The following is a 26489-nucleotide window of genomic DNA, read 5'->3' as shown; positions in this document are numbered from 1 at the left end:
GGCGATCTAATTGTCGTGGGCAGACAACCGTTGCAAACTGGACTTCTCAAAATTCCCAAAGCTTTCTCCGCATCCACTGTCTCTGCTTTCTTTGTGTCAACAGTATCCGCGTCTGCTTTTCTGCTTTCTCCAGATCCTCTTTTTCTGCGTCCGATTTCTTCGCATCCTCTGTTTCCACCACCGACAGAGAGGGAGAGACGGAGACGGAGAGACGGAGACGGAGAGACGGAGACGGAGAGACAGACGGACACAGAGACAGACGGACACAGAGACAGACGGACGGAGAGACAGACGGACGGAGAGACAGACGGACGGAGAGACAGACGGACGGAGAGACAGACGGACGGAGAGACAGACGGACGGAGAGACAGACGGACGGAGAGACAGACGGACGGAGAGACAGACGGACGGAGAGACAGACGGACGGAGAGACAGACGGACGGAGAGACAGACGGACGGAGAGACAGACGGACGGAGAGACAGACGGACGGAGAGACAGACGGACGGAGAGACAGACGGACGGAGAGACAGACGGACGGAGAGACAGACGGACGGAGAGACAGACGGACGAGAGACAGAGACAGACGGACGGAGAGACAGAGAGACGGACGGACGGAGAGACAGAGAGACGGACGGACGGAGAGACAGAGAGACGGACGGACGGAGAGACAGAGAGACGGACGGACGGAGAGACGGAGAGAGAGAGACGGACGGACGGAGAGACAGAGACGGACGGACGGAGAGACAGAGAGACGGACGGACGGAGAGACAGAGAGACGGACGGACGGAGAGACAGAGAGACGGACGGACGGAGAGACAGAGAGACGGACGGACGGAGAGACAGAGAGACGGACGGACGGAGAGACAGAGAGACGGACGGACGGAGAGACAGAGACGGACGGACGGAGAGACAGAGACGGACGGACGGAGAGACAGAGAGACGGACGGACGGAGAGACAGAGAGACGGACGGACGGAGAGACAGAGAGACGGACGGACGGAGAGACAGAGAGACGGACGGACGGAGAGACAGAGACGGACGGACGGAGAGACAGAGAGACGGACGGACGGAGAGACAGAGAGACGGACGGACGGAGAGACAGAGAGACGGACGGACGGAGAGACAGAGAGACAGACGGACGGCGAGACAGAGAGACAGACGGACGGAGAGACAGAGAGACAGACGGACGGAGAGACAGAGACAGACGGACGGAGAGACAGAGACAGACGGACGGAGAGACAGAGACAGACGGACGGAGAGACAGAGACAGACGGACGGAGAGACAGAGACAGACGGAGAGACAGACGGACGGAGAGACAGACGGACGGAGAGACAGACGGACGGATGGACGGAGAGACAGACGGACGGAGGGACAGAGAGACAGACGGACGGAGAGACAGAGAGACAGACGGAAGGAGAGACAGAGAGACAGACGGACGGAGAGACAGAGAGACAGACGGACGGAGAGACAGAGAGACAGACGGACGGAGAGACAGAGAGACAGACGGAGAATAGGGAGTGGGGAAGAGAAGATAAGAGGGAGGAGGGGAGAAAGGGATGAGACTGAGGAGGTGGAGGAGGAGTTTGGGAAGGTGGTGAGGGGAGAGAGAGGCAGAGAGAGGCGTTGCTTGCTACTCAGTTTGGCATGACTGATAACTCTGCATATGGTGCGAGCATATTTTGTGCAATCTGGTAATGTCATTTCTCTTTAAAATAAAAAATTTAAAAAGCAAATATATTCGCCCTTCTCTGTTTTAGTGCTAAATGCATGAAAAATGATTTAGCGTGAAAATTTCCACTTTCATTGTATTGTTTTGGAATAGTGGATACTGAAAGAACTATCAATGATCTTTATTTCTCTTTTCCCCAATCCTTTGCTTAATTCCCTGCAAGGTTTACATCGCTGTTCTCCGACATGGAGATTCCATTGTAATGGATACAATTTTGAAGGTGAGTTAAGCATTTCGTCTGCAATTTAACTTGTATTGCCCTTATGCATTTTCAAAAGTGTAACTCATTCTCCCTCACAAAAGGAAATATGTCATTTAAATTTATTTTGTTTAATACTTGGGCTAACGCTTGTAATAGAGCTGACACACACACACACACACACACACACACACACACACACACACACACACACACACACACACACACACACACACACACACACATACACATACACATACACATACACATACACACATACACATACACATACACACACATACACACACATACACACACATACACACACACACACGACAAACACTTAACACAGCCACTGAGCATGGGGGAAGTGCCGTGCCGTCACTATAATCACTTCTCGGAGATACTCTGGGTACCAGTGATGTCATAACAATGGCGTCGCTTTTCTCAGCGGGACATTTCCTCATGAGGAATTTCCTTCTCCCCATGGATGCCAACCTATGGGGATTGTCTATGTTTTATCCTTTTCAAGCAAGGAAGCAGCACGTACCATTTAAGTCTTTGGTATGACTTGAACTGGTCCAAACTGGATGGGTGTTGTTTAGGAGACACACCGTCTCCTTACTGGATTGGATGGTTGTTGGCTCCCTACAGGAGCTCATCCGCCTTTTGCCAGGTGTTGTTTTTGGTCCTGGCAAGGTTTCACAGGCATAGCCAGTGAGGGGTGTCGGTTTAGTCACCGACAACCCAACCATGCGGCAGGTAGAACTGGGTTACATGTTACCAGTGGCAGTCCCAAAAGACTGACCTGACCAGAGATTAATTGGAAAAGTAAAAAATATAAAGCTTATATGTACTCGGCCATCTTACATCATTTATCTAATATATAAAGAAAGTTTGTTTGTTTCTTTGTTTAACTCTGTTTGTTTATGCATTCGGACACTGCAGGAACAAGTGCAACCAAACTTTGCATGGCCTCCTCGTTCATCCAGAGGAAGGTTGAGAACTATGTTTGAATAAAAAAAAATTGACCCCCAGATAAAACCACATAATTGGCCTTCAGGTCTTGATCGGGTCTTGTGCTTATATACTGCCTGAGTTTTTTTCCTTGGAACGATGGAGTTATATGTGTTGTGAAGTTCATATGCTGAGGTTGTAGTGATTTGTTGTCAACGTCACAAATTCAACTACCACTTTCATCAAAGGTAGACGGAGGTTATGTTCTTTCCCCTGTCTGACTGTGTGCAGCCTATCTCAAAAAGCTATGGACGGATGCAGACAAAACTTGTTGGACAGGTTGGGTGTGTGACAAGGACTAATTGATTCTATTTTGATGAAGATTCAAATCTGGATACGAGAATTTTTTAAATTTTAAAGCGATTCTTCACAATTGAGAGGTGGTTCCCAAAAACAATATTGTTACGGCCCTGGGTTTCGGGTCTACCAAGAGGGGGTTTATCCTCAGTTCTCCTCGGACTTACCAGGCCTGAAGCTACTGCGCATGAATAACTTTGTGCCAGAGCTGGTTGCTAGTCAACTGCGAGCCCCAATCGGTTAACCACATGTTCCAGTGTCCGCCGTCTATTACCGTTTAACTAGAGGTCGCGTGGGGTTCTGGCCAGGGGCACATGCCCTCAATATGCACCAACCTTATCTCTTAATTAGATATTGATGTGGCCGAGCGTTAAACTATGGGGTGCATACCGGACTAATGAGCCCATCAGTTGGAGAATTGTAACCACCCAGACTAACCTAATGTGCGAACATTGCTGGATAAATGGTGGAAAGGACGAACACTGACAGATTGAAAGGAACATCAACAAGAGATTTATTATAAATATTTATAAGGGGATGATGTGGGATCATGCAAAAAAAAATGGAGACTTTAATGTACAACAAAGCAATGAAGGGGGAATGCAAACCAAAATGTACAGTGAGCCATCACAAGCAAATGAAGAATGCAAGCGAGTATGTACAGAGCAAAGAAAATGGACGAGAGCAAAACCTTAACATAGGCCTTATCTACCGGCTATACACAATACAGGGTACCCGGCAGACATCCACGTAAAGTAAGAAAAGGTGAGAAAGACGGACAGTGCGAGGATTACGGCCTCTTTCTTACCAGGTCGTGCTCCCGCGACAACACTAGAGGGAAAGGTAAAGGTGGGAGGAATTTATGTGGTGTCTAATGGTGTGTGTTGGAGATAATGCGAGGTGTGGTACGTGTAAGCATGTCTAGGTGCAGGAGAGAAGGTGCGAAAGTGCGTTATTAGTCTGTAGCCGCTCCAGTTGGAGGTGGGTGGTTGCTCTGAAAAGAACAGTTGGTGTCGTTCTGCCTTTTCGTTGAGCTCTGAGTTCAGTCAGAATGATCTTTATGTTACGAAAGCTGAGAAAAGAAGTGTAAGATAATAGACTACTGTGTGAGACCTAGAAGATATGTGCAGTGTGGCTTAGCTTTGGCTCTATGGTCTCTTCGCTCCATCCGTCCCACTGCCTTGACCCGAGCTTGCCGCACCACCTCCCGAGTGTCCTTTCTGCAACGATGTCCCCGAACAGACCTCCGATTAGACCAAAGCCAAAATCCAGTGTGCTCGGTTCCTGCCCTGCGGGTCTTTTATACCTGGATAGCAAGGGCGGGGCCTAAAGCCGGATCAAGACGAGGCGTTGGCAAAATCCGGGATGCACATTGCCGCTTTGGTGCTGCCCACGCTTGCTTTTGCAATGGATTTTCTCAGTCGGTCTGGACAGGGCAGCACGGGGAAGACCTCTCCGCACTTGACATGGGGATTGACTCGTAGCACGTTATAGGCGCGGGGCGAACTCCGAGAGCTTGTAACTGTTTGTGGGAATGGAGAGAGTGATTTACGGCTCACATGACGTCAATCGCCAATCAATGCCTGATTATTCTGAGGTGATTAAATGAGTTCCCATAAGTTCTTGCCGGTGCGCGTACCTCTTGCGCTCCCAAACCTCCTGCGGTGCCTGTGATGAGAGTGGGCGAGGTGATGGATGAGGTAAAGGAGGAGGTAAAAAGCGTGGATAATCGAGGTGAGTTTGTGGTGAGTGGTTGTGAGGCTTTTTGTAAAGGGGAACAATGAACAGCGTGTATAATGACTTGATGTTATGGAATTTAATGTGTGTTGGAAACACGTGCAACTAAAAATCCGTATTAAATAAACGATAATTGTGGAAACTTATTCTTCATGTAAAAAGGAAAGATTTGAGAAATGGGGTGGGTGAAGGTTGAGTTTTAGCACGCCATTCAAACTTTGGCATGCTGCGGGAATTACTCGCGGCCCATGAACTTTCTAGAATGTAGATGAAAACAAAAACCACGCATATGTCACGAAACATACGGTACACATGAAACGATGACCCCCTAGGAAAAACAGGGAAAAAGCTCTCTACCCTTCACCAACACATTATATTACACTCTAACCCACTACACAAGGAGAAAGAGCTATTCTAATCTTGCATTACATAAATAACTATCTGAGGATCCTGTATGTTGGTTGCCATTGCCTCTGGGAGCGGTTTCTTAAAACCGCGACAATATATAGCATGATATTTCAAAAATGTATTGGGCCCGATATGTTCTACTGCAGCGGTCGGGAACCTATGGCTCGCGAGCCATATATGGCTCTTCCGGTGACGGCATATGGCTCCCAGACAATTTTGAGTTGAAAAAAAAAAAAAAAAAAAAAAAAAATCAGTTTGGAACTGATTTTAAAATACTTGTGATATTTCTTAATAATACTGTGTCATTTTAAAGTAAACAGAAATTAGTTTTGAAGATAAATTTCACGGGTCACCCGTGGGTCGGGTCGGGAACCAATGGCTCGCGAGCATGTCTGCGTCATTGTAAAGGTGAAGAAATCAATTTTATCAGATAGCCAACTAGTTTATCCGCTTCAACCCTTGTAACGGAAAAGATGGCGAAAAGAAAAAAAGACGATGATTACCGTGCATTCCAGGCTGCGTGGACAGAGGAATTTGCATTTGGTGAGAGAGCAGGATCTGCGGTATGTCTAATATGCAATGATAAAATTGCATCGATGAAACGGTCAAATATAAAGCGTCACTTCGATACGCACCATGCTTCATTTGCATCGAAATATCCAGCGGGGGACAGCAGGAAAAGGGCATGCGAGGAGCTACAGCGGAGAGTGCAGACGAGTCAGCAGCAACTACGTGTGTGGACCAAGCAAGGTGACGGGAATTCCGCTAGCTTTGCGGGTGCTTTGGCAATAGTAAGGAATGGAAAGCCATTCACAGATGGCGAGTATGCCAAAACATTCATGCTTGATGTGGCCAATGAACTGTTTGATGACTTCCCAAATAAAGACAAGATAATCAAACGAATAAAAGACATGCCCCTGTCAGCAAGAACTGTGCACGATCGTAGCATCATGATGGCAAATCAAATCGAGGAAACACAAATTAAGGACATAAATGCCGGGACATACTTTTCTCTCGCGTTAGATGAGTCAACAGACGTTAGCCATCTATCTCAGTGCAGTATAATTGCCAGGTATGCTGCAGGTGACACACTGCGTGAGGAAAGCTTGGCTGTTTTGCCAATGAAAGGGACAACAAGAGGAGAGGATTTATTCACGTCTTTCATGGAGTTTGCTAAAGAAAAAAAACTACCGATGGATAAACTTATTTCTGTCTGTACTGATGGTGCACCCTGTATGTTGGGGAAGAACAAAGGATTTGTAGCGCTTCTCCGTGAACATGAAAAGAGAGCCATCCTAAGTTTTCATTGCATCCTGCACCAGGAGGCGCTTTGCGCTCAGACGTGTGGCCAGGAGCTTGGTGAGGTGATGTCGCTGGTCATTCGAGTGGTCAACTTTATTGTTGCCCGAGCTTTAAATGATCGCCAGTTTAAAGCTCTGTTAGAAGAAGTTGGGAATCATTATCCCGGTCTGCTTTTACACAGCAACGTGCGTTGGTTGTCAAGGGGGAAGGTGCTCAGCCGTTTTGCAGCTTGCCTGAGTGAAATCCGGACTTTTCTTGAAATGAAAGGCGTCAAGCATCCTGAGCTAGACAACACTGACTGGCTCCTGCAGTTTCACTATCTCGTGGACATAACTGGCCATCTGAACCAGCTCAATGTGAAAATGCAAGGTATTGGAAATACAATCTCATCCCTTCAACAAGCAGTGTTTGCATTTGAAAGCAAGCTGGAAGTCTTTCTCAGGGACATTGAAACAGGTCGTCTTCTGCACTTTGAAAGACTGCAACAATTTAGAGATGCATGCTTAGCAAGTGACTCCACTCAACATCTGGATCTCCAGCAGCTAGCTGGCTTTACGTCCAATCTCCTGCAGTCATTCAAAGCACGTTTTGGAGAATTTCGTGCGCGCACTGGTCTTTTCAAGTTCATCACTCATCCACATGAGTGTGCAGTGGACAAAATCGACCTGACATGCATCCCCGGGGTCTCTATCGGAGACTTTGAGCTGGAAGTTGCTGACCTGAAGGTATCAGACATGTGGATGAGTAAGTTCAAGTCACTTAATGGAGAGTTGGAAAGTCTTGCGCGACAGCGAGCAGAGCTGGCGAGGGAACACAAGTGGACAGAAATGAAAAATCTTCAACCTGAAGACCAGCTGATTCTTAAAACTTGGAACGAGCTTCCTGTGACATACCACACAATGCAGCGTGTGAGTATTGCCGTATTGACCATGTTTGGCTCTACATATGCATGTGAGCAGTCATTCTCGCATATGAGGAACATTAAGACCAACCTACGCTCACGTTTAACTGATGGAAGCCTCAATGCCTGCATGAAGCTCAACCTCACCACGTATGAACCAGACTACAAGGCCATCAGCAAAACCATGCAGCACCAGAAGTCGCATTAAAAGTAAGACATATTTAATTTATTATACGTTAAAAATACTATATGGCTCTCAATGAAATATATTTAGAAATATTTGGCTTTTATGGCTCTCCCAGTCAAAAAGGTTCCTGACCCCTGTTCTACTGGATCAGGCATTGCGTGGTGGAGTTACCCACTCTACTGAGTGCCCTTCTAGTTGTTATCGTGTTTACACATGCGCCTGTTATTACCCTCGCCAGAGGAGAGGGTATTGCATTTGAGTCCGTTTGTTTGTTACTTGCCGGAAAAGATTCCGGCAAGTATGTTGATCAGTTGGTTTGTCTGTCTGTTTGTCTGTCTGTCTGTTTGTCTGTGTTTGTTCGCAGTACTACGTCTACACCGTTGCACGTAGAATCGCCAAACTTTACACACATATTTGTCTTGCTCTGGAATAGACTGTGCCCAATTTTAACTCTCGGCCCAAGGCCTCCATTATGACATCATAATTCGATAATTCGACAAGTACAAAACTTCATCCAATCAAGATGCAATTTCTTGAGACATGACGGCATAAACTGGTGGAGAAAAAAATAATAATGATGACGTCATCGGTCACGTGGTTCGGTCGCCATCTTGGAAAAACCGAAAAACTTTGCACCTCTATATCTCCAAAAGTGCTGAATAGAAAAAATTGAGACATGGCTCATTGTAAAGAACTCTCCATGGGGAATAAAATATGCTAATGTCATTGGTGCCTCCATTATGATGTCATAATTTGACAAGTACAAAACTTCATCCGATCAAGATGAAATTTCTTCAGCATCATCAAGGAATAAATTAGTTTAGAAAAATGATGACGTCATCGGTCACGTGGTTCGGCTGCCATATTTGTCCAAAATGGCCGATAAAAAAGTACATTCCGGCAACTCCTTGGTCTCTGACCGATTTTTCATTTGTTTGTTTGTTTGTCCGCACAGAATAAATATGATTTTCTCTGCAACCGTTGGTCCGATTGACAGGAAATTTTCACCATATATGCAACTCCACCGGTAGGATTTTTTAATGATAATTATGACGTCATAGGTCACGTGGTTCGGCCGCCATCTTGGAAAAACCGAAAAACTTTGCACCTCTATCTCCAAAATCGCTGAATAGAAAAAAATTGAGACATGGCTCATTGTAAAGAACTCTCCATGGGGAATAAAATATGTCAATGATTATGTAATAGGTGCCTCCATTATGGCGTCATAATTCGACAAGTACAAAACTTCATCCAATCGAGATGAAATTTCTTTAGCGTCATGTCGGCATAAACTGGTGGAGAAAAAAAAAAATGTCCGGTCACGTGGTTCGGCCGCCATCTTGGAAAAACCGAAAAACTTTGCACCTCTATATCTCTGAAAGCGCTGAATAGAAAAGAATTGAGCCATGAATCATTGTAAAGAGCTCTCCATGGGGAATAAAATATGTCAATGATGATGTCATAGGTGCCTCTATTATGACGTCATAATTCGACAAGTACAAAACTTAATCCGATCGAGATGAAATTTCTTGAGCATAATCTAGGAATAAATTAGTTTAGAAAAAAAAAAATGATGACGTCATTGGTCACGTGGTTTGGCCGCCATATTTGTTTTAACACAAAAGCCTTAAAAAACACAGAATACATCTTGGCGAGGGTTTGCAATCTCCGATTGCTATTTTTCTTGTTAAAAGATTGCTTTACACAGGTTTATTGTAACACCTCTGTGAGACTCGAGTGAGGATGTTGCTTCTTCACTGCCTGGGATTTTCCCGGGAGTGATCAAGTAATGTGTTTTGTGATTGGCATGCAGGAAATATTTAAATACGTATTTCATTGAATTTTCCTGGGCAACACAGCGTACTTCAGCTAGTGTATGTTTAAATTGCAGATGAACTCAATGGGAAGCCTGTGTGGGAAAGATGCTTTGTTTTTATTTTGATTAACTGGGAATTTATTTTTTACTGATATATGCTTTCATAAAAAAATTAACTTTTTTTTTCATAATAAGGCACAGTTAAAGGTTTAATCTGACAGTAGTTTTTAATTTCCGTAACCTGACGTTTGTTTCACATTAATCGCTGCATGTCTGCGAGTGCTTTCTGCTTTCAACATTACTGTCTGACATTGGTTTCCCACCAGAGAGAGAGAGAGAGAGAGAGAATCTTTAGTTACTTGGGGGCAACTAACCTCTATAGCATTAAAAAAAATGGCTTAAGTGATTAATATATTCGGATATTGCTTAAGTGATTACAATGAAATTATACTTCATTTTTTCACAAGTCTACCTTTACGGCAATGGTGAAACATTGGAATGGTTCGGGAAGTGTGAGGAAATAATGAAAATGGATAACTTTTCATTGCTAATTGTGCTCGGTGTCGTTTACTTGGTTGTTTTGTTTAATAATTATGTTGATAATTATTCAGCCAAGTTATATCCATTCTGTTTGTACACCCCTTGATCTGTAAGACCATAAGAGAATGTAAATCTAAATATTTTCTTACTAATTATATGATTAAAAATAGTTGTTGGGTTTTTCGAACACATGTCTTGAATTATTAACATCACATGTATAGCTATAACGGCACTCGGTAGAACCATACCTCGGCCAGGCTGCACAGTTTACGTTTTGTGTCCCACCGATAGGCCGGATCTGGATTTAAACCTGAACCAACATCTAATCGGCTTGTTCTCGTCACCTAACCAATTTATCCACCGCGTTATTTCATAATCCTTCCATAACTTTTTGAAAGATCGTGCTATATATCGTTTTTCACCCCATCAATGGTGAATCTCAATGGTGAATAATCAATTAAAATTCCCCTCTGATCTGGATCCGTATTCGGATCTTTACCAAAATCTAATCAATTCTTCCTTGTCACACACACAACCTGTCCACCACGTTTTGTCAGAATCCATCCATAACTTTGAGATATCCTGTTAACAGACAGGGGTGAAAACGTAACCTCCTCTCACCTTCGATGGCAGTGGTGATGCGCACAAAGTCGTCTCAGTATGCCAAGCAATTTCACAGGTTGGAGGTTTGTGAAAATATACTGTGGGATTGCAATAGGTTTTTTCCCCCCCCCCCCCCCCCACCTGATTATTTTTCCCCCCATAAAAAAACCTCTGTACTTCAGCGATTTAGGCCCGACATAACAACAACACATTAATTTCACGACTTTTAATCTGATTCTTCACCATGGAAACCTATTTGAGGATGATGAGTGATCGCCCCTCTGTGAAATGCAATATGGCGGAGCAGTTTATTGTCTGGAAAGCAGTGCATTAACTTGAGCAGCTAATATCGAAAGGACGACCCATTTTGATTGAAAGCAGTTTGCCTGGGATGGGCAACATTGGGTGAAGCATAAGCTCTCTTTTTCTTAGTCTGTATGGTATGGTGCCAAAGATAGCAGGCTCGAGTACTGCCTGCTGATCCACGAGCTACAAACTAATGGTACCAGTCCCACTTAATTTTAATCAGCCCAATTTGTGCAGCAAAATGCATGGCAATGTGGCAGGTTGAAAAACAGTCGCATGAACAAGGCAGGAAAGAAAGCAAATGCTCAGGTAAGTCCTTTCAATGTAAAATTGGGGTTTAGTGGAATAGTTTTAACATACTTATCCACATGTATGAAGCCAAAAAAAAATTGAGGTGGTCGGGGATTTACTTATTCTTTAATAGGGATTATGTTAGCTGCACCTTCACAGCAAGAGCATTATCCAAGATTGGAGCCACAGCAGGTCAGCAGCACCAGTCACGGAAGACTCCACAGTCTCCCCTGTTCTCAATTCACAAGCACTGTTTGTTATTTTTGTAACCTACAGCCTGAAGATGGGAGCAATCATTCTTGTGACTTGTGAAATAAAACACCAAATATTGTGTTGGTTATCGAGTCGGGTTATGTTAGTGCTCTAGTAATGTCAAAATTTTCCAATCTTTGTGTATTTTTTTTCTTCAATCATATTATTGAACCAAATTCTTTATATTCTGTTTTCATGACAATATTTTGTTGATCACGGAGTTGGGACAATCTCAACAATTTTGATGATTATTGATTTGGTTATTGCAGACATTTCAATTGGAAAGACTGATACAAGTTTTGGAATCTGTCTGGAGTAAACCAACCATGGGGTTCATCATCGAGAGTGAAATTGTGGAAATAGAATAAACAAGATGGGGGTACTTTCCTTGAAGCAATGGGAATGCTTGAGTGAGACAGTGACCTTTGTCGAAATGGAATGTGGGGAATTTAATTGGGTGATCTGTGGACATTGTGTGCATGCTGTGCTGTCTCAGTATCTTGACATATTGATTCTCTGAGTTGTCGGTGTTTTCAACTGCATTTCATGGTTGTTTGTGTTAATGCAACCCTCACCTAACAATCCCTCCCCTCCCACTCAATAATCCCCATATGTTTTTGGGAGGGGGAAGGTTGGGGAGGGGAGATGGGTGTGCATATGCTTGTGGGACAGGTAAGATAGGCCTATTGGCCACTCCTGTACTGAGTTTTCCTTATCTAATTTATTTTCTCAGCTACAAGTATCTTATTATCATAATTTTTAACATTTTTACGACTACAATTACTTATAATCGTCATTAAACAGTTGGCCTTCACTTACAAAGGCTGATTAGTAAGTTTGTAGCCTGACAAGTGGTAATTATACTCTTATTGTAAGCAGACCACATACATTGATTAACTCTTAGAAAACAGGCTCTTTACGCTGCGCTTTAGTGCGATGGTTCCAATGAAGGCAACCAGGATGGAATGACATGCGCATTGACATGCGCATGTCTAACAAACATGATGATGGTTGCACGCAAAAACTAGAACGACACTCGGTAGGCTGAACAGTTTACAGTTTGTATCCCACAGATCCGGCCTTGAAACAAAATCTAATCTGCTAGTTCTTGTCACCGATCCAACTCGTCCACCAGGTTTCGTTCTAATCCGTCCATAACCATTTGAAATATTGTGCTATATATCGTTTTTCGCCCCTCATGATGAAAAAATCACTTACAAAAATAAAAAAAAGAATACTCTTATCTGGGTATCTTCACCAACATCGGATCAATTGGTCCTTGTCATACAGCCAACCTGCCCAGCAAGTTTCGTTCAAATCCATCCATAAACTGTTGAGATATCCTGCAACCAGACAAACAAACGTACAGAGACAAACAGGTGTGAAAATATAGCCTCTGTCCTCCCACAGCGGGAACTTGGTTACCTCCCACAGGAAGGACCTTGGTTACCTCCCACAGGAGGTAACTAAGTGTAATATCCAGGCTTGTTTGTTTACGGAACTCACATCATCTCATTTGCTAAACTTTGGTCTTGCTTGAGGTGATTTGAAGAAGGACACCATTTGGAGGCCATGGTTTGCAGAGAGGCTGAAAATCAATCATTTTGACAGGTGTATCTAGAAAAGAGCAACCGCACATTGCAGACCCTCGCCCACATTTGTTCTGTTTGTATGTATGTATGTATGTATGTATGTATGTATGTATGTATGCTGGTGTGTCTGTGGTATGTGGTGTGTAAGACAATGCATTGCTGATGTAGGTTTATGTTCATATGGTGGATAAACTGGCTTTTTAACTCAACTGGACTACCGTCCAGTTGAGTTCATCACATACTGAACCCTCCAGCCTCCAGCGTCCGTCGTCTGTCGTCGTCTGTCGTCGTCGTCCGTTAACTTTTCGACGTTAACACTCCAGCGTCCACAAATATCAACCGATTCTGATCAAACTTGACATGCAGCATCCTTACCCCAAGGACCAGGTTAGTATTACATTTCAGCCCGATCCGTTGAAAAATGGCGGACTTAGGCGACCATTTTGTTTTTGGTCATGAAAACGACGTCGACACTCTAGCGTCCACAAATATTAACAGATTTTGATCAAACTTAGAATGTTTAACCCTTACCACACAAGGTAGGTTGCTATTGCATTCCAATCCGATCCGTCACAAAATGGCCGCCACAGGCCGCCATATTGTTTTCAGCTCCGAAACGACGTTAAGACGCTAACGTCCACAAATATTTATGGATTTTGATCAAACTTGGTGTTGTAGACTCTTACCACACAAGGTAGGTTGCTATCGCATGTCAACCCGATCTGTCACAAAATGGCCGCCATAGGCTGGCATATTTCTTTCAGCTCTTAAGAAAAGCACAAGAATTTAGGATGCTGAAACTGAGAAAAAAGTGAACACAACATTTACGGAAGTGAAATGTATATATCGAAATTGCAGACAACTGACCTACTTTAAAGTTGTCCAGTCAGTTCAGTTGAGTTCTGCTTCCCCGGAAGCTCTAGTTTGGTTTTATTATATAGATTCATGTTCAAATTGTATGTATAATAATACCACTGGTCAACAAATTTAAACTTTTTTTAATCATCAGAAACCTCAATAAACTTCTCCAAAGTGTTTTTGTGCTGTTTCCGAAAATGATTTTACTTTTTCTCTGTCACGTATAGTTTTCGAGATATGATACCCACCCGTTTTAGCCAAAAGTTACTGTCAAGGTCTTTTGTGCGAAAAAAGTTTAAATCTGTTCACCATGCATCTAGAGTGGATTAAACTATGAATCCTGCAGAAGTAAAATATGACACCAAGGTATTTATTTCCAAAAACATCACCTTTTCAAGAATGTGATTTCAAGAATGTGGGAAACATCAAGAATGTGATTAGAAACACTGTGCATGAGACTTTCTTTTGTGGATCCATTCAGTGTTGTCACGACAGAGCATCCAACAGTAGTCGGCCATCATACTTTAATTCCAGAAACCTTGGTACCGCCGGTTTTCCATTTCTTGGATATCTTGATGAAAACGTTCTCCTTGTTCATCACTTACGGCACCAAGGTTGTCAGGGAAAAAAAATCTAGGTGCGAGTGTAAAAAATGGAGCTTCAATGACATTCGACAATCTAGGTCACGATAAGCAATGATAAAGTTCTCTACTCCATCTTTATAAGCTGGTAACTTGTTGTTTTCCCCAAAAAAAATTGCCATCGCCAGGTGAAGGATCTCCAGGCTTTGAGCTCAAGTTCATTAAGACAGTTTTCAAAAGTCTGGTCTTTCATCAGTTGTCTAATTTGAGGTCCAATAAAAATTCCTTCTTTATGTTTGGCTGTAGTGATGTTGGGAAATTTTTCTGCCAAGTATCTAAAGCCTCCGAGTCATTTTTTCCTTATTTGTTTGACAAATGCCTTAATCAAACTCGGCTTTATGTGGAGGGGAGGATGAAGAATCTTTCTGGGGTCTACCAATGGTACATGCTGGACGCTGCTACTGCCTGGCTCATATGTGACTGACCCCATTCTCGTCTGCTGTAACGATGGTCTGTTGCTCTGCTGTCCCATAAACATAAAAAGCAACAGTACTTTGTGAATCCTCCTTGCAATCCCATCAGCATACCAATAAGTTTAAGATCCCCACAGATGCTCCAATTGTAACTGTTGTACTTGACGGCATCCAGAAGTATGCACATGTTTTCACGAGTTTCCTTCAAGTGAACAGAGTGTGCAATGGGAATGCAAGGTTTCTGATTCCCGTTGTGTAGTAGGACATCTTTCAGGCTTCTTTTGGATGAATCGATGAATATACGCCATTCAGATGACATGTGTACTTGAGATAGGTTACTAAACAGACCATCTATATCATTGCAATAGCAAAGGGGACCATCAACTGTGAACATTCTCACCAGAGCTTTATTTCTGCTGCGATAGTAAGATACTTTGATTCTGTCGTCAAGTAGTCCTTTCTCTTGGAGTATTGAGGCAAGACATTCTGCCTTATCTTTGGGAAGGGCTAGATCTCTTATGAGATCATTGAGCTCCTCTTGGGTAAACAACTCTGGTCCAGCTGTTTCAACATCAGGAGAGCAATCTGGATCAGCCGAATCATTGTTTCCACCATCTGCACCTTCATCGCATTCCAAATCGTCAGACACCGAAGCAATTCCCTCCATGGGGGTATTGGAACAGGAATTGCGTTGTTGAGGGATGGGTCTTCTTGCTGAGTCTAGGTTTGGGTAGATAATTTTATGTTTCGTTTTCTTCGAGAATCCAGCAATATCAACCAAACAAAAGTAACAATCACTGTAATGATCTCTTTGTTTGCGCCATATCATCGGTACAGCAAATTACATTGATTTTTTTTTTCTTCTATTCAGCCAATCTCGTAGTCCGTTCGAGCATGATGTGCAGATGTTATGTGGTGTCCACGTCTTTTCTTGGTCTCTCAGTTGGCATCCAAAGTATAAGCGATAGATTTTCTTGAGATGCTTCGTGATAGCCCGGCTTTGTGACTTGGATGTAAATGAGCCACATATGTAACAAAAGTTGTCTGGTGAAGTTTTGCACTTTCTAGGCATTATTGCTGGAAAAACTCATCCAATTGGTTTCTGTAATTTCCTGGAAAAGGCAGAAAAAGTTATTAGAAAATGGGTGTGAACAAAACAAGTCAGAAATATTAGATAAACCACCATAACGTACCAGAAAGAAAGGAATATACTCTATAAAATTAATTGATTAAACTCGATACACCATAAATATTGTCGCGCGAATGCCCTCGGTTAATACCGTGGGTTCGCGGATGGCCAAACGAACTTAAATGGAGGCGTTTATTCAATGACTGACTTTGACTATACAAGCATGGGAGAAAGGGGAAGAAGCGGCGATCTCTTACCTGCAACAATCTCACCGGCAGCTCCGATCCTGTAGGGAATGAACTCAAAACTAACATGGGGGTAAAATACAAAAATAATCGATTTGTTATGCGGAACCCGAGAACAATGAAACGCGCCGACAAATAACTATGGTTCCTAAACCGGGATCCCGCACCCCTCACTTAAACAACAGCACAGGGGAAGGAATTAAATAAAATAATCGTCGTGTTGTGTTCTGTGGTGCGTCTTATCTGTCTGGGTGTGTGATGTCGGTCAGGCTCCGTCCGGCTCCGATGTTGGCGCGAAGCAGGCCTCCGTCCGCCTCGTTCACGCTTTGCTAGGCCCTGAGCCACCCGTTCGCCCCGGTCTTGTCTGCTCAGCGGCACGCCTCGCTGGCCCGCTCGTCGGTCGCATGCGAGGTCCCGTTTGCTCGTAGCACCAAGCCTCGCTCGTACGCTCGCACCAGGAGAATCGACGGCACTCCAACATCCGTCGTCAAGCAGGCAAATTCGCAGATGGCACAGGAAGAAAAGTCCAAACGGAATGAAAAGCAATGGCAGATGGAAGGTCTGGGAAGGGCAGAACACCAATACAAGCGAGAGAGATAGATCTAAAATGCCGGGGAGCGAGTCATCTCGTCACTTGCCGTCTTTCGTCAGCTCTCCCTCTCTAATCAACCAGTCCCTCGCTTCTTTTTGGTCTTTCCCACGTCCTGACGTCACCGGCCCTTGCCCTCTAATCAGCGACCTGCTTCTAAGTACTGGTTTTGCGCCTTCTGCGCTGATTGGCCGAATGTTCGTGCCTTCCCCACTGATTGGCCAAGGTGTCAACAGTCGGTGGCCAATCAGTGTGCCGCTTCCTTCCACCTTCCTTTCACCAATCACGGAGAAGATTTTTGTCCCTTCCCTGACCAATTACACGTTCTCCTGGGCGTGGCTCCAGCCTGCCTGGCACGATGTTTTTCGCCCATGGTGGCGTACTGCTTGGCTGCTGCCTGTTGGCTCTTCCAAAGTCACTGTGGCGGCCAGGGGGAATTATTTAATGTGTGATGCGCTAATAGGCCTATCTATGTGTGCCTAGGATGTATTGCCATAAGGGACACTGGGTTGCTCACAGAGGGAACGACACACAAGGGAATTTTACCCATAATCCCTGTACTAATTAGCATGCCCCGCCCCTCATAACAGGGACGAAGATACAAGCTCACTCCGACATTCGGGCTACACACATAACCTATTACAGGTGAGGTTCCCTCTCACGATAGTCGAGCACCTACCTATGCAGATCTACCTGGATCTAGATATTCCTCTACCCACCGACATAACAATATATTCAAATCCGGTTATCATGAAAAGTATACGTGCTAGAAAAAAAGTAAGAACAGATTTTTAATCAGCATCCAAAAGTCGATTAGAAGTTCATATGAACATTCTTGATGATTTTTACTTGTTGACCAGTGTAATAGTTATAGTTGCTCATTAGTTACCGTATTTTCCGGTGTATCAACCGCACCCCCGATTTTCAACTTCAAAAAAAAAAAAAAATCAGATTTTCGAGGGAAAAAAAAATCAGGAAAATTTAAAAAAGCGAATAAATAAATAAAATGGAAAGCGAAATATGATGAAAGGAAAGAGAAACTGAAGACAGAGTGAAAATACATGAAATGAGTTGAAAGAGAATTTTAAAAACATTATAATTATTCTTTCTTGCCAATGTGGGGCCCTGAAAAGGGCCGTTGGGTTTTGGCTCTTGCCAATGTGGGGCCCTGAAAAGGGCCGTTGGGTTTAGTCTCTAAAATCCGAAGAAGTCCTCGTCATCCGTTTCTTCAGTCCAATCCGAGTCGGGGTAGGCGAGATCCTCGTCGTCGTTATCCTCTGCCCCATCGTCGGAAAAGGGCCGTTGGGTTTAGGCTCTAAAATCCGAAGAAGTCCTCGTCATCTGTTTCTTCAGGGAAGACATTACGAAGATCATCATCCGAGTCTGGGTAGGCGAGATCATCGTCATCGTTATCCTCTTCTCCATCGTCGGTCACTGCCACTTCATCCTCCCAGATGATGTCATCTTGAGTGCCATCAAGGGCATTAGATATGCAGCACTTGAGGAAGGCCCGCTCGATGATGGCTGCCGGCAACTCATCCCAGACCTTCAGTATCAAGCTACAGATTGTCGGGAGATCCACCTTCCTCATCCTCCCAGTCTTGGTGAAGGTCTTGTCCCCCGACAGCATCCACTCCGACCAACAGCGCCGCAGACCGTCTTTGAACGGCTTGTTGACTGAAACGTCTAGCGCCAGCAGCGACGTCATCCCACCGTCATGCCACCCGGGATCATCACCAGATCAGTGTTGAGCCCCCTCAGCGTTGACTTGGTCTCCTCTGTCTTGTGACAACGGAAGGCGTCGAGGACGAGCATGCTCCGTCGCCGCGAAAGCCCACCAACTCGTCTCCCCCACACGACGCGGAGCCAGTCATCTACCAGCGCTTGGTCCATCCACCCCTTGGCCTGGGCACGAACGATTACACCTGGAGGAAATTTATCCTTTGGTAGCGTCTTCCTCTTGAAGATGATATACGGCGGCAGCTTTCCCCTATCAGCGGTGCACGCTAGCATAACCGTAAAACGATCTTTCTCATGACCCGTTGTAGTGATGGACACCGACTTGTCACCTTTGGCCGAGATGGTGGTCCCTCGAGGCACATCGGAGGTCAGCGGCGTCTGATCTGCGTTGCCGATGCGGCTTAGGGGATAGTCGTGCTGCTTGCGGAACTTGATCACGAACTTCTGAAAATTAGCAGTCTTCTCTGCTATGTCATCAGGGAGACTCTGTGCGATATGGGTTTGCCGGCGAATGGAAAGGCCATGACGACCCATGAACCTGTACGCCCAAGACGTACTGGCCGTGAAGTCATCGACCCCTGTTTCCCTGGCGATGAGTCGGGCCTGGAGTCGCAAAGCTAGTGTCGCGATGGCGTGTCCCTCGGCTCGCTTCTCTCTCACCCACATTAGCAGTCTCTCCTCCAAGGCCGGCCACTGGGCTGCTTTGCCCCTCATCGCCTTCTTCTTCTTCGGCATCGTCTCCAGCGTCTGCTTGTTCGTCCGCCAGCGTCTAATGACGGACTCGTCGATTCCGAAGTGTCGGCCGGCCGCCCGATTACTAAACTCTTCTGCAAACCTGCAGGCATGGAGCTTGAAAGCTGCTGTGAATGATCGTGGTGCCATCTCGTGGTCTTGGTCAGGATAGAAGCGAATGGTGAAGCTTGGTCTTGGTCAGGATAGAAGCGAATGGTGAATCTTGGTCTTGATAGCTCGAACATGATAGAACGAATGGTGAACCTCCCCGTTGACCTCTCCGTTTTATACATTCGCCCAGCCCATGCGGCGGCATCAAAGCCGACTTCAATAGGTTTTAATACCGCGGCGTTGGTTAGACAATAGGTACGTCATAATGTCCCATGCAAAACATCCTGTTTACCATATTGACGCTTTTGTTTTGTGACTTAATCCTGTCTTTATTTAACACACTCTATTCACTATGTGACCTGTCATTCAAAGAGGACTAGTGAAAGTACACATTTTCACAAACATGCATAGAAAAATCAAATATTACAAACTTCAAACTTTCTTGTATTTTGACTGGCAGCAGTAATCGGCGTTGAACCTACCTTAGTAACGTAATTGACGATCATTCATCCTTGTATCCCTGCAACCCCAAAGTAATATAAAGATTATGTCCCGTTGATATGACAGTTTTTCAATGCACACATTTTTCTGTTACTGTGTATCAACCGCACCCCCTTTTTTTAGGGTTTTCCCGTCGGTAAAAAACCGTGGTTGATACACCAGAAAATACGGTACTCGTTATTAGTCCCCTACTGGTGTACACCGGAGGGGACTATAGGTTTGCACGCCGTCCCTCCGTCCCTCCCTCCGTCTGTCCGTCTGTCAGTCCGTCACGCAAAGAACAGCTTTCTGGACTTTTTTCCTAAACCCTTAATGCTAATGATTTCAAACTTGGTTTCATGGTTTCCTCATTATAAGTTACAGATCAAGTTCGAACTTCACGACGTTTCGATCATTTTTGACAAAGTTATGGCACTTTGAACTTTGGTAATTTCCCCAACAGTTTTCCGGTCTATAATTTGGAGTGCGGTAAGTCAAAGCTGTTAATATTCCTTGTTTTAACTCCAATTTACATTCTGTTTCCACTTTTAGTGAGAAGTAGGGGTCTGTGCAACCATTCATAAACTTTATTTGGTGCAAATCGGATAATTTTTAGCCGAGTTACCTCAGACCGTGAGTTGGTAATTATATAATTCACACAGTGCAATACGCGAAATTTCCCCAACAGTTTTCTGGACGACAGACTGCCGGTAGGGAACATGTATTGCAGCGCAATACTCAGAATGCTCGTTATAATAGTTCTAGTAATAGTTAGTCACTCATTTCATCCTTCCGGGGTCGGCAATTTGAGTACCAGCTTGCTGGGATGAATGTGCCAGTGTTGCCCCGGTTTAGAATAGGTACCGTACACCGTATCCCTGCATGTCGTAAGATGCGACTAAAGGGTTGGCGTCAGGAAGGGTATCCGGCCATAAAAATATAGCCTCGAAAAGGGAACCATGATGATTGTCATGGGGCCCGCTAAACCTAACCCCTGCTCTAGCAGGGAAAATGGCCTTAAAAAGGGGAATTTTTTTTTAGTTAAAGTTACTCATTACTTACTCATGAGTTACTTACTCATTAGTTACTCCTTAGTTACTTAATAATACTAGTTATAGTTAGCCATGACTTGTTAGTGACTTACTAGTTACTTGCTCGTTATAATAGTTATAGTTACTCATTACTTACTCGTTAGTTACTTACTCTTTACTTGTTAGTTACTCGTTAGCTACTTGGTTAGTTACTTTATAATAATAATAGTCATAGTAATCATAGTTATAGTTACTTGTTAGTTATTTACTCATTACTTGCTCGTTATAATAATAGTTGTAGTTACTTGTTAGTTACTCATTAGTTACTTGCTTGTTACTCGTAACTTGCTCATTAGTTACTCGTTAGCTACTCGGTTAGTTACTTTATAATAACTAGGGCATGCCCGTACTATATATAAGCTAGGACGTGCCCGTACGTGGGTGCCCGTTCCTTGCCAAAAAAAAAAAAAAAAAAAAATTTGTGTAGGGGTGTGTGTGTGTAAACATCCTAGGGCGTGCCCGTACGTGGGTGCAAAAAAACATGCGTGCAAACAACAACAACAAAAAAAAACTTTGAAACCACGTGGCAGTAACGACCACAGAACCCCCCCCCCCCTCTATTTACATGCAATGGTTTGGTCCAAAGCGAACGGCTTGCAGTGTTTGGTAAAGAAATCGCCATAGCTCGGTAAGTACTTGTCCGATTAATATGAAACCTTGAAAAGGCACATCCTCGGGTCCCCAGCAATATACCTGGCAAGTTTAAAGTATATCGGACCCGTGGTTGTCGAGAAACAGCGGTCACAGACAAACATACACACATACACACATACACACATACAAACACACATACACACAGAGATTAATGGAATTATAGATAGATATAATAATAATAGTTATAGTAATAATTATAGTTACTCATTACTTGCTCGTTAGTTACTTAATAATACTAATAGTTATAGTGACTCGGTTGAAAACAAAAAATAAGATAATGTGTAATACAGGCTACCACCAGGTGGGTTTTGTGGCCTACGTTAGCACATAATGGGCAGACAAACAAACGGATCCAAATGCAATACCCTCTCCTCTGGCAAGGGTAATAAATATATGTACAGTCACGTGAAAAAGTAAGTACACCCCATGTAAAGTTTTGACTTTTTCAACATATTTCAACATACAGCTTTTGATCTTAATTTCAACAATATTGATAGATAAAGGTGATATAATATAACAAATATCATGAAACATTTACATTTTGTAGTCCATTGTATAATTTAAATAAACATAAATGCAAATTTCCCATGTGGAAAAAGTAAGTACACCCCGACATTTATCACTACTTCAAATAACTAAAATTAGAATCTGGTGCACCAGCTCAGGTGCAAATGATTAGAACATTGTTAGAGAGGATCTTGGAGGAACCTGTCTTATTTAAACCTCAGACATTTAGTTTGGTTTGCTCTTTGTTGTTGAAGTGTGCGGCATCACCATGCCGAGATCAAAAGAGCTCTCTGAGGCCTTCAGAAAGAAGGTTATAGATGCCTACGAGTCTGGGAAGTGATTTAAAAAGATCTCCAAACAATTTGAAATCAATCATTCGACTGTCCGGAAGATCATCTACAAGTGGAGAAGATTCCAAACAACTGCCAACTTGTTCAGGCCAGGCCGCCCCAGCAAGTTAAGCCTGAGAGCAGACCGCAAGATGCTGAAAGAAGTCTCTAAGAACCCCAGAATGCCATCACGGGACCTACAGATAGCTCTTGCCACTGTTGATGTCAAAGTGCACGAGTCTACCATTAGAAAGAGGCTGCACAAATTTGATCTACATGGGAGGTGTGCCAGGAGGAAACCTTTGCTGTCCAGAAAGAACATCAGGGCAAGACTAAAGTTTACCAATGAACACCTAGGCAAAGACCAGCACTTCTGGAACAATGTGCTCTGGACAAATGAGTCAAAGGTAGAGCTATTTGACCACAGTACCAGAAGACATGTTTGGCGAAAACCAAAGACAGCATTTGACCACAAGAACCTGATACCAACTGTAAAGCATGGTGGTGGAAATATTATGGTTTGGGGCAGCTTTACTGCATCAGGGCCTGGGCAGCTCACCATCATAGAATCCACTATGAATTCTTCCTTGTACCAGAGGGTGCTTCAGGATAATGTGAGGCCATCTGTCGGAACGTTGAAGCTCAACCGAAGGTGGACCTTGCAACATGGCAATGACCCTAAACATACCAGTAAATCCACCAAGGAATGGCTGAAAAGAAAGAAATGGACGGTTCTGGAATGGCCAAGTCAAAGCCCGGATCTAAATCCCATTGAGATGTTGTGGGGGGATGTGAAACGAGCTGTGCATGCAAGAAACCCCTCAAACATCGCACAGCTGAAAGAATTCTGCATGGAGGAGTGAGCAAAAATTTCTCCCAGTCGATGTTGGAGACTGGTAGACAGTTATAAGAAACGCCGACTTGAGGTTGTTTCTGCCAAAGGGGGCAATACCACCTATTAGAGCCAAGGGTGTACTTTCTTTTTCCACATGCGAAATTTGCATTTATGTTTATTTAAATTATACAATGGACTACAAAATGTAAATGTTTCATGATATTTGTTATATTATATCACCTTTATCTATCAATATCGTTGAAATGAATATCAAATAGCTGTATGTTGAAATATGTTGAAAAAGTCAAAACTTTACATGGGGTGTACTTACTTTTTCACGTGACTGTATATGTGCAGTGCCCTATCATACCCACCGATAGACCATTCTTGTCAATTTGAAAGCACTCATTTTGAATACAGGCCTGGTATTGACTACTGAAGGAATCATTTGATTATGGAATCGCTCCAACTAACTGCCTTCGGTAGAAGGTTGCACAATACCTGATAGGGTGGTGCAGAGGTAGCACAACTTCCTTTGAGTTGTCTTGTCTGGGTTTGATTCCTAAACTGACAGCAGTCGGATTGATGCTTGTATCACAAAGCACACCGTCCCTCAGATCAACGTTAAGCGATGAGTCCCTCCTGCTGGCATTAGTTGTTGGAATTGAAGATCTGGTGTCATTCGTGAAGATTAGGTCAGTTGTCATCAGCACCCTGAACAAATTCCAAATTCCTTCCATCTTCAGTCAAACGCCAAGCCTGGCCAGCCACTTCATGATAGACTTGAGGCAAAAAGTTTTCCAGACCTGCCCCACGAAATGATGAGAGTAATTGGGGAGTGTTAAAGAACTAGTATTCAGACTATCACTTCTACTGTATCACATTTGATAATTAACTGCTGCATCAATTTGCTTATGCTAATTTACTGTTTCTTAAAAATGGGGAAATTAGACTCGGAGCTTACAATAACTCTCAACAGTGGACGTACCAACACAAAGTTTAATCCTTTAAAATGAAAAGAGATGTCACTATAGTTTTACCTACATTTTGGCCAGCAGTGTGCAGGTAGGGAAGGAAGGAAATGGGGGAGTGGGGGGAGATGTATCGAATTTTCTTCTTCTTTGTTGATTCATGCCCTCCGCTGGTTATGGAAGAAATTTGGAATTTGGCCAAGTTGTCCAGCGGTGGCCTGTCTATTCTTTGTGAAGGACACCATGGGACCTTTAATGTCCACCAACTAATGCCAGCAGATGGGAGGTCCGTTTAACGTCCATCTGAGGGATGGCTCACACATCAATGAATCACCCTGCCTGTGAAGCACCAGGATGACAGATTATAGCTGGGTCGGGATTCAAATCCAGGCTAGACAGCTTAGAGGTGGGTGTGCATACCTCTCGGCCATCATTGTCAGCCCATGTATCTAATCACCAAAAGCTACAGCCATGACTTCAAATGCCAAATTGTTGTTTGGGATTTAGAGGTAAAAAAGCAATTGTGATTAAAATGGGATAAATCCTGAAAACGAAGATTGTATTCCATGCTCGGGACAGTTATTTTGTTTTCTCAGCGAGTCACACAACTAATAAAGTAATGATTTATATTGCTTGCCCTTTATATTTACTCACCATATATTCTGTGTACAACAAATGATGTCGCTCCAACCTTTTCACAAGTTGAAATTAGCTGGATTCTCTTGTATTTCACAATTTATTTTTGACCTTATTGCCACAGATGTGTATCTTATTGTAAAGCAGCCCTTTGGTGCATGGGACACACTTTCTGGGAACAATTTCCTTTGGATGTACTTATATAGACAAAAGTCATGTAGATGTTAAGTTCCTCAATATGTGAATCTCAAGATGGGAGGTGGATTCTAACGGATTGTCATTTTCCCACTGGCGGTATGTTGATAAATAGTAATAATAAGAACCAATCCTTTCCCATCTTCCGACGCCTCGGTCTGCCAAGGCAGGTTTCCTTTGGCTAGAGGGCTCAACCACACTCGAATGGCTCATTCTTCCCAGTAAGCAGGTATCATTTCGCCAACTTTGGAAGAATGACAGGCTGAATCGACTCACCTGGTATTACTTTAACGGGGCTCAAACTCGGGAACCTAAAATCTTAGCCAGCTACCTTAACCGTAAAGGCAACACTAGGCTTTGGCATGTTGGTGGGCTCTTTACTTTATACAAGCTTACATCTGGCCTTGCTCATACCTGTACCATTCCCTATCCACCTCAAGTCACATGCATTCCTGAAGAAACCTTCACCTGCTCACCCTCCCATAGTGTAGGCTGGCTCTCCATATGCAATTCCATTGTCTGCTTATTCTCCAGATGGTGGGATAGTTGTAGTGTCTGTCTTCCTCTTGACTTCAGTCTTTCATACGTGCTGCGCATCACTATTTCAAGCACTCGTGCATGCACGTGCACCAATCTCTTCTGCACATGCCGATTCTTTCCCATTCTGTTCCTCTCTGGGCCATTGATGGTCGTTTTTGTGTTTTTCCTCTTTTCCTCATCATTTACTCTATGCCCATTCCACCCTCCTCCGCCATGCCGTTTGTGGTCTGAAAACCTCCTGCACTTTGTTGTTTAGCTTCTCCATGAGCCTATACCTTTCTATAAAAGGTCAGATAAAGTTAATGATGAGAATGGGATTGGTACATGGAAGATATATAAACAATTGTATTAACTTGTATGTGGTATAAATAAAGCGCAGGATTGATGGATCAAATGACCTCTTCCTGTTTCTAAATGTCCTTGTATAGCCTTTCTAAGTGTCCTTGTATACATCAGGAGAACCGAAATGTGTTTCCATGGTATCTATTTGTCATATTTGGAAGGTTAAGACTCTTGTGGCCAATATAAGCATGCCTAAAGTACGAGTCTTTGTGTGTGGACTATGCATTTGAGTGTAAGTAGGAAGTGGAGAAGGGGGTGAAGGAAGCAGGAGGG

General features: G+C 43.8%; 1 protein-coding gene across 2 annotated transcripts in view; it reads left to right on the top strand.

Moving 5' to 3' along the window:
* The window catches only part of LOC137432421 (puromycin-sensitive aminopeptidase), a 130322-nt gene that overhangs the window by 93540 nt on the left and 10293 nt on the right, over window positions 1–26489 (top strand). For both annotated transcript variants that reach the window (XM_068124348.2, XM_068124338.2), the window contains exon 19: window positions 1894–1950. In XM_068124348.2, the coding sequence (XP_067980449.1) occupies window positions 1894–1950 (57 nt within the window). The remainder of the gene's footprint in view (window positions 1–1893; window positions 1951–26489) is intronic.

This window comes from Myxine glutinosa, chromosome 1 (assembly GCF_964187855.1).
Source record: "Myxine glutinosa chromosome 1, kmMyxGlut1.1, whole genome shotgun sequence".
NCBI classification, from domain to species: domain Eukaryota; kingdom Metazoa; phylum Chordata; class Myxini; order Myxiniformes; family Myxinidae; genus Myxine; species Myxine glutinosa.
Note: the sequence above shows the minus strand (reverse complement) of the source record. Positions and strands in the feature narration are given on the sequence as shown.